Genomic DNA, 9366 nt, shown 5'->3' on the forward strand with positions numbered 1-9366 from the left:
TCCCTGGCCCACTCTGGCAACGCCTGTCAGCCTACTAGAAAGCCCGCTGTCTGAGAGGGTGAGCGCTGTCAGGGAGGGCGAGCACTGACTCGTTTCTAGAGCTGAGGGCGTGGAAGCCTGAGCGGGAGAGAAGAGGCCCACAGAGCTGTGAACTCCACCTGTTTTAACATTCTGAATGTCTCCTTTGCAACTTTCTGGTTTGATATCATTTTGAACCAAAGAAAAAAGTTGCAAAACTAGTATAAGGAATATGCATATACCTGTTAACCCCCAAACCAAAACCCACCGGTTGCTATTAAGTCAGAGCTGACGCGATGTTAGAGTCGAACTGAGTCAAGAGCTGGTTTTTCGGAAATAGATTGCCAGACCTTTTTTCTAAGGTACCTCTGGTGGGCTTGAACCTCCAGCTGTCAGGTCAACAGCTGAGTGTGCGTCTGGATCACCCGGGACTCCTGGTAACAGGCCATACAGGCTTTGCTGCAACTACTAAGACCTGTCACTGTCACAGGAAAGAAGCCACAGACACTTCACACGTGACTGAGTTGAGGCTTTGTTCTAATAAATATTTATCGACAGCAAAATCTGAATTTTGTATCATTTTCACAGGTTATGAAATATTATTTTTGTTTTAATTTTTATTGTATTACTTTTACGTGTACCGTCAAATCAGATCTGACTGGTACAGGAGGAGATTGCCCCCTCCTTCTCCAGCAGAGCATCTGGTGGATTTGAACCACGTATCCCTGGGACTGCAGTGTAGCGTCTTGCCACTAGGCCACCAGAGCTCCCTGAAATATTATTTTTTGTAAAAAAATTTATTTCAGAAAAATGGACAGTGGGTGAGAGGTGAGTATATAGATGGTCTGTCATTTTTTGTCACACCCCTTAAGCAGACAGAAGGGGCAGGCTTGTCAAGGGGGCTCACCATACACAGCTCTGAGCCAGGCTGGGCCAGGCACTCCTAGGTCTCACTGGATCCCAGGCAGGACCATGGAGAAAGTTTCATGAGGGTTTAGAGTGGTGTGAAGAATGTGCTTTTATGCGGCAGGCGATGTTTTCGGATTTGTGTATAATCCCCACGTTGTAGCAGCATTCTTCCACTCCCTTCCTGTGAGTTTTGCTTCCATTCAGCCTTTCAATCCTCTGAGCTTTAATCCCTGAACAAAGCTGTCCTTCGATCTCGAATGTGCAGTTGTTTGAAGGAGAGCATTCCTTGCTGGTGTTACTGGTCATTGTATAGGCCTGTGGTCTGGTTGACTCAGTTGGACTTCTCAGAGAAGACTCCCAGGAGGGTGACCACTGGGCCGCGCGCGGTTCAGGTCCATCAGGACTGCTGGAAGATGGTTCTCAAAATCATCTGCAGCGGGAAGAAAAGATGGGAAAATCCCTGGAATTGAGAGGAACTGGGGGGCAGCTCAGCCCAGAATCTGAAGAAATGGCTGATCTCTCTGAGGTCCTTCTGAGAAATGCCATCTGTGGGGGTTTGTTTCTTCCCCCAGTTGTCAGAGAGAAAAAAAGTCGAGCATGTTCACAGAGGGCACGTGGGAAAGGACTTGAAAATGTAGCTGTGACATCCAGTAAGAGGATGCTTTGTTTTTGACTCTCTAATGCTCTTTATTTTTTTCCACCTTTCAAACTTTTTATTGTGATTTGGATAAAATTCTACGGAGTGGATTGGTTTTCCTTTCTTTTTTCATTATACTTGAGTAAAAGTTTCCACTCAGTCATTCACAGATATTTTGTTTTATTGTATTAATTACTCTACTGCCACCTGGGTGCCCAGAGCCAGACTCGTACAGGCCACCTGGGGACAGAGCAGATGAGGATGAAATATGGAAGCATGGCTGGTGTCCACGCCCAGGGGTCCCCGGATGTCAGGGGCTCCCCGCCTCCCCACATAGCCTTACACGGGGGTCACGGCAAGGGGTCCACATCTGGGAAGGGACACAGCTCACCTGGTTGAGCATAAAATCTCTTTGGGTCAGCTTCTCGATGATTTCAAAGTGGTCCACGTCAGGGAGCTCTTGGAAGGTGGCCTCCCACCCTCTTTGGGTCAGCACCTAGAGGGGCCAGGACAGGCTGGGGCATTCTTAGTGTCCAGTGCATCCTCGGGGTGGGGGGTGTCTTTGGAGCCATTTGGGTGAATGGAGGAAGGAGCTGGAGAGAAGAGGGAACACCATGACCCCTGATCTCTGGACCAACACCAGTACCTGGAAGAACTCCCTGGACTGTCGCTGGAACTCAGGGGAGTCGTGCTGGCCCACGACCACCAGCACGCGGACAGTGGGGGCCCAGGGTGGCTTGGGGGCAGCCTGTAGGCGCAACTGCGGACTGTTCCTCTGAGCAACCTCCCTGTAGATGGACGGGGTCAGCACAGGGCGTGGTGGTGTCACCCCGTCTCCTGGGGGCTCCAGCAGGGTAACCACTCACAGGGTCATGCCAAGCAGGACATTCTCCGGGGTGTGTAGCACGGGCTCCAGGTCATACAGCCCACTGAGCAGGAAGAAGCCTGTGAAGGCGAAGGCAGTCACGGGGCCAGGCTGATAGCAGCCGGTCCATTACCGGACAGGCCCTCAGCCGCCACATTCGTGTGTCACCAGAAGCAAGAAGGAGGCAGGAGACAGAGGGACAAGACCCAGGCAGGGGTCAGAGGGCAGGCAGAAAGCCCCCCACAGAGCTCCGGAGCCCTCAGCTCAGGGCCCTCCCAGCTGTCAGAGGTGCCAGCAAGTTCTTGGGCACCAGAGCAGGTGAGACCGCAGCCCCTGGAAACCTTTGAGGTTGGGCATGGCTCCACGCTGGGTCCAATTGGTCAGGAGCATCATGGTGGCCAGGTGGGCCCCGGCCGAGTGTCCGCACAGGTAAATGCCTCTGGGGTGGGGTAGAGAAGGGGAAGGGGCTAAGACAGCACATCTTCTGGCCAGGGTGGTGTCTGATCCTTGCAAAGCAGCAGACCAAGGTGAAGGACACTCGATTTACCCTCGGGTCCATGGTCCTCTGTCCCCATACAGTGCTGGATACTCACTTGTTGTGAGGATAACGTGTCTGGAGGAAGGTGAGACTCTGGGTCAGCTGGTCAACCATCACGTCCAGTGTGCCTGCCAGGGAGCCGTGCTGAGTCAGAGTGCACGGAGAGGCAGGGCTGTCCCTGTCCCATTCCTGAACGCGTGGCCTTACCTTTGGGTGCAATGTCATACCCCACAGTCACCACGGCCACTCCCTGAGCCGTCAGAGGCCCCACCATGAAGGCTGATGTGTCTTTACTGTGGAAAGAGACCTGGAGGTGAGCCCCAGAGCTAACCTAGACAGCAGGCTGCTTCCAGCAGGCAGCAGACTCAGCTCGGGCCAGATTTCCTGTCTGCCCTGAGCACCGGGCTGCTCTGGCCCTGAGAGGATGACCAAGGACAAGCTCAGGGGTCCTGTGCCTGGAACAGGACCATGGGGACCGTCCCAGGGCTCTGGCCCTGCAGTAACAGAACTACCACAAGGGGGCGCCTTGGCAGACACGTGCATTCGCTCCCAGTGTAGGAGGCTTAAGTCTGAATCCAGGCCCCAGACCTAGGGGAAGGGTCTCCTCCTGTCAGATCTGGGGGAAGAACCTGTCTCCTCTCAACATCTTTGGGTCCAGCACCCCTTGGAGAGCCCCAGGCATCAGTCTTCCCCTGGGTCTAGGCAGTTCTCAGCATGGGGACCCCATGGGTCCAGAGATACCCCCCACCCCACCTCCTGCATTGCTGGTTCTTTTTTCTTGGTGGCCGTCAGGCTCCCCTTTCTCTCTCCTTTTTTCTCTTGTAAGATAAAAGTTGATGTGGGTCACATGCCAGGGAAGCCGCCGTATATGGGCCCAGGCACTCTAAAAGTTGTTGTTGTTAAGTGCCATCAAGTTGCCTGCAATTCATAGCAACCCTATGTACAAGAGCCCTAAATCCTGCTCTATCTTGTACCAATCTCACAGTCTCCAGCACATTTACTCCCACTACCCCAATCACTGACTCAATCATCTCACCAGTCTTCCTCTCCTGCACCACCCCTCCACTCTCCCAAACATGACATCCCTCCCCAAGGACTGGTCCCTCCTTGCAACATGCCCAAAGTATGTCAGATAAGGCCTCAGAATCCTTGACTCCAAGGAGCAGCCCAGCTTCACCCTCTCTAGGATGAACCTGTTTGTTCTCCTAGCAGTCCATGTATATTCAACACTTCTTCAACATCACAGCTCAAAGGCATCAATTCTCTATCATCCCAAGTCACTGTCCAGCTCTCCTACGCGTAGCACATAATTGCGAAGACTATGGCCCAGATCAGGCGCACCTTAGTCTCCAGCCTGACATCATTGCTCTTCAGTACTCTGGAGAGGTCCCTCACAGCTGACTTTCCCAGTGCAATTATCTCTTGATTTCCTGGCTGCTGGTACCAAGAGTGTTGACTGTAAAGCCAAGTAAACTAAAGCTGTGAACAATATCAATCTCTTCACCATCCATTCTGATGCTGCCAATTGGCCCAGTGGTGAGAATCTTTGTTTTCTTGATGTTGAGCTTCAATCCATATTGAAGGCTGCAGTCCTTGACCTTCTGCAGCAAGCGCTTCAGGTCCTTCTCAGTTTCAGCAAGCAGAGCTGTGTCATCTGCATAATGCAGGTTGTTGATGAATCTTCCTCTAATCCTGATGCCACATTCCTCCTTGTACAGCCCAGCATCCCAGATGATCTGTTCTGCATACAGAATGAAAAGGTATGGAGACAGAATACATCCCTGGAGGATGCCCTTCCCAATTTTGAACCATGTAGTGTCTCCTTGCTCTGTGCTGACAATTGCCTCTTGGTCCAAGTAAAGGTTTCGCAGAAGCATAATCAAATGTTCTGGGATTCCCATTCTTCCCAGAGTCAGCCATAGCTTGTGATTCACAAAGTCAAAAGCCTTCGCAAAGTGACTGAATTCAGGGAGATGTACCCACCCTAGTCCTCCTTAACACAGGAAACTCAGCTTCATCTCTTTGGACATAATCTAATCCTGCCCTTAGGGAGGGCTGGTGGCCAGTGCTCAGGAGCTGCGCTGCAATCCCACAGACATGTGGCTGGAATCCATCAGCTGCTCTGGGGAGATAGATGGGGCCACCCCTCCCACGTGATTTACAGCCTCTGAAGACCCACCGGAGGGTCAGCTCTGCATTAGTCCCAACTCAACGGCACTTTTAAGAACAACAATCCTGCCTAAGTAGCCTGGTGGTGCAGTGTTTGGAGCACCTGTGTGTTACCCAGAAGGCTGGCGTTTTGCATCCAGCAGGCACGTAGAGGGAGAAAGATCTGCCACCTTGGAACACCGTGGGTCAGGTCTGCTCCCTCTTACGGTCTCCACAGGTCGGAAGCAGACTGCCAGCTCTCTCTCCTCTGGAGGCCCCAGGCTGCTTCAAACCACCAGACTTTCCATCAGCAGCTGAGAACTTAACCACGGTGCCACCAGGGCCTCCAGTGGGTGGAAGAGCTCACCCCCCGGAAAAGGTATTCTGAGTCCCACCCCTGGGACCTGAGCCTGTGGTCTCATCTTGAAGGGTCTTTGTGGATGTGACTGAGGTGAGGGTCTTGAGACAAGACGGGCCTGGACTAGAGAGGAGCCTACTTCCAATGACACATGTCCTTCCAAGGGAAAGGAGGGGGACAGTTGACACATAGAGTCAGGAATGAGGGGGAGACGACATGACAGCGGAGGCAGAAATGGGGTGATGACAACCTGGACCCCTGAAGCCTCCAGGAAGCTGGAAGAAGCAAGGAGCCTTCAGAGGAACTGGCCCTGTGGACACCTTGACCTTGGACTTTCAGCTTCCAGGAATGGGGCAGAACACGCCCGGGTCGTTCTAATCCACCCCATTGTGGTGACTCGTTAGGGCAGCCAGGCCGCGCTGGGGAAGAAGGATGCCCCCACTCACCTTCCACTCTGCCAGTATCCTCCATGAACAAACACGAAGAATGGCAGAACTGAAAGACAACACAGAGGGGTCTCAGCCTCCGTGGCCCTGGGCCAGAGGAACCAGATGGTGCCAGCTCCTGTCACTGGCAACTCTGACAGGGACCACAGTAGATCCTGGACAGAGTGGCGGAGAAATGTGGAACAGAACTAAAAAAAAAAATATATATATAAATGGCAGGTCTGCTGGCCGGATAGAGACTGGCGGAACAGCCAGGACTCTGCACCTCAGTCAGCTTTCAAGTCTGGAAGTAAATACATCCTCCCCATCCTCCACTTTCAGCCAGACAGGCCTATACGGTGACCAGTAATACCACGAAAGCACTCGCCAGTTAGAACAATCAACTGGGCAGTATTTGCCCAGGGATAAAGCCTCAGAAGGCAGGATGGACAGTAGAGGACTGATGGACATGAGACTCACAGGGAAGAAGTGGGAACAGTAATTACATTGCAGGTATCTTAACTCATCGTATGAGATATGTATGAAAAACCAATTTATTCCAAAAACTTCCATTCAAACAACAATAAATACAGCACAGGATGCCCAGGAGCGGGGTGGAGGGAGCTCTGCTGAGGACCCTCCCTCACGGCACCCACCTTCTGAAGCGCTGTCAGGAAAGTACAGGTCCAGTTTCTCCCTCTCCCCATCGCCGTAGGGCACGTGCAGCAGGTTCCTCCGGGTGGCCCGGGCCTGTCTGGTGGCTGTCTCAGAAACAGATGTGAGGTCAGCACAACCTCCGGCAGCAAGGGGAGGCCGCAGGCTCCTCCCTGGAGTGGACATTAGCTGGCCAGGGGCTGGCCACTGGTTCCTCCTCTGTAGGAACGGCACTGCCCCTTCCCCTCCGGATGGGAACATTTGGTGAAAACCCCCTGTGGCTGAATGCTGACTCCTGCTGCGTGTGCGTCTTACAGAAGATGCCTCCTCAAACTCAGATGACAGTCAGCTCTGGGTTCCAGAACATTCCCTGGATACCACGGGACCACACAGTGCATGCAACACTCCCTGCTGTTCCAATGGAGAGCCCCAGCTGCTCTGTGGCACAGCTGATTAGACACTGAGTGGCTAAATGAAAGGCTGGGGGTTTGAATCCACCAGGCGCTCTTCAGGATTAAGACGAGCAGTCTGGTTCTGTAAAGATTCCCAGCCTTGGAAACCCGAAGGGGCAGTTCTGCTCTGTCCTGCAGGCTGTGGTGAGCCGGAAACGACCGACCGGCTTTACCATGGACTTAGCTAGAACACTCCGTGGGAGGGAGGGCGGCAAGGAAGACTTGGGCTCACTCGCTCCAACACGTGACTGAGAAAGGCCGGTGGCTAGAGGAGGACGTCACGGTTAGGAGCGGGCCAGCAAGAAGAGGGGTGCCCTCAATGACGTGAGGTTACACAACTGCAACAACGATGGACTGAACTCCAGCCATAACCAGGGAGGGCAGGGGCTGGTCAGCGCTGCTCTAACCAAGGCGCCCGGTGGCCTGGTGGGTGAGGGGCTGAGCTGCTAGCTGCTTTGTGGGGTGAATGTCGGCAATCTTCTCTGGCGTAATTTGTCGTTGTGGGCTGTCAAGTTGGAACCAACCCATCGCTGAGCCTCCAGCAGATTTCAGAGGATTTGCACAGGAGGACACTGGCCAGTCTTCTCCCACAGGGCAGCTGGTGGATTCGAACCGTGCACATTTGACACTGCAGCACAGTTTCTTACCTCCAGGACACCAGAGCTCCCCTGGTACAATTTACTTCTGAAACCTGAAAACAATCCTGCCAGAGGGTCAGCTATGTGTTGGTTCAGACTAAATGCCACATAACAATATAATAAAGTTACACAAGTGAGTGACTTTAACAAGCGGAAATTTATCTTCTCGGTAGCGGAGCGGGAAGCCCGAATGTTGGTGCCGAGTGACGGGGAGGCTTTCTCTCTGGTGGAGGAAGGGCCTTGTCCCTTTGGGCTGCCGTCCCTGGGCACCACTCCTGTGGCTCTCCACCAGCCTCCCCTCCCCTGCCTCTCTGCCCACCCAGGTGTCTTTTATATCTCTGAAGAGACGGAGGGCGCTCCGGTGGTCTAGTGGGTAAGGAGATGCATGGCCAAGCCAAAAGCAGTGTGACCCCAGCAGCTGGTCTGAGGAAGAAAGGTGCACCGTTCTCTCCCATGATTTACAGTCTCTGAAAACTCGCTGATGGTCGGCTAAGAGTTGGTTCTGATGCAAAGGGAATGTCAAGAGTTTTGAGAAAGAGATAGACTCAAGGCATACTGACGTACAGTGATTCTGCCCCAGTGACATAATGCGGACAGTCTGTCACTGGACAGAATGTAACTACCGGCGCAAGACACACCTACACTGATCCTGTCTCAGTGACATAATACAGACAGCCCGCTCTCGGATGGGTTATAACTACAGGCAGAGACAAGGATTCCCAGCACTTATTTTAGGAGGCAGAATTCATTTCACAACACAGGGCAGTTTCCCTTCTGTTACATATCACACACACGGTCTCCAAGACTGGGCCTTGGCTCCAGGACACCCACACCAACAACACCGTGCACTCCACTTTGCTGCACTGCTGTTAGGCGCCGTCCAGCAGGCTTCGGCCCTTAGCGACCGCATGCCCAACTGACTGAAAAGCCTGCATGCTCCTGAGCCAGCCTCACACTGCCTCCTGGGGCCTGTGCCTTCCTCCTGGTAACCTCCACGGTGTAAACCCCTCAACGCAGTCACCGTGTCAATGCAGCTTGCTGAACGGCTTCTTCACTGACCTTCCACTTTTCCAAGCATGATGCCCTTTCAGGGAGAGAGAATCTGTGGGATTTCGGAGTCAACTGAACATTCGGGAGGCCCTGGTGATGCCATAGTCCATGGAGGACAACAACCCAAAGACCACACCTCCCCCCCAGTCTTAATGCACCAGAAGCTCAAAGAGGCAGACTCCTCCCCACGATTCAGAGCCTCTGAAAACCCGCTGGAGGGCTGGATGCGAGGTGGCAAGGAGATTGAGTTGTGAATTGAGTATTAACACAAAAATCTAGAGGATCAGTGAGAAGAGGGAGCCCCTCACTGAGGCGGGCTGACGCAGTGGTGGGCTCGGACATGGCAGGCCATGTGGGCTGAGAGGCAGGCAGGGTTTCCTGCCCTTCCACCTTTGCCAGGACTGGCCCCTTCTGACAGCAAGGCCAAAGCACATGAGACAAAATGTCACCATTCTTGCCTCTGTGGAGCTTTCGGTTGTACTTCCTCCAAGACTGATTTGTTTGTTTAAACAATTTGTTTGTTGAGCCCTGATTAGAGAGAATGATGTGAACAACACAATGGCTGACAGTGTTTTCCAAGGTCTCAGAGACCCGGCAGCAAGAGAAACATCTAGAGCCTTGGCAGCAACAGAAACTGTCGAACTGGTGTGCGCTTCGCCGTCGGGACTCTCAGC

General features: G+C 53.1%; 1 protein-coding gene across 1 annotated transcript in view; it reads right to left on the reverse strand.

Annotated features, from left to right (window-relative positions):
• Positions 1 to 1324: 1324 nt before the first annotated feature.
• Positions 1325 to 9366, reverse strand: part of AFMID (arylformamidase) — a 20165-nt gene continuing 12123 nt past the window's right edge. Inside the window, exons 3-11 of the mRNA XM_006886172.1 lie at positions 6555 to 6659; positions 5920 to 5968; positions 3175 to 3260; positions 3023 to 3095; positions 2771 to 2868; positions 2431 to 2509; positions 2211 to 2352; positions 1956 to 2060; positions 1325 to 1357 (exon numbers count right to left, since the gene is read on the reverse strand). Of these exons, the coding sequence (XP_006886234.1) occupies positions 1325 to 1357; positions 1956 to 2060; positions 2211 to 2352; positions 2431 to 2509; positions 2771 to 2868; positions 3023 to 3095; positions 3175 to 3260; positions 5920 to 5968; positions 6555 to 6659 (770 nt within the window). The remainder of the gene's footprint in view (positions 1358 to 1955; positions 2061 to 2210; positions 2353 to 2430; positions 2510 to 2770; positions 2869 to 3022; positions 3096 to 3174; positions 3261 to 5919; positions 5969 to 6554; positions 6660 to 9366) is intronic.

This window comes from Elephantulus edwardii, unplaced genomic scaffold (assembly GCF_000299155.1).
Source record: "Elephantulus edwardii isolate Elephantulus edwardi_28Jun2011 unplaced genomic scaffold, EleEdw1.0 scaffold00048, whole genome shotgun sequence".
Classification (NCBI taxonomy): domain Eukaryota; kingdom Metazoa; phylum Chordata; class Mammalia; order Macroscelidea; family Macroscelididae; genus Elephantulus; species Elephantulus edwardii.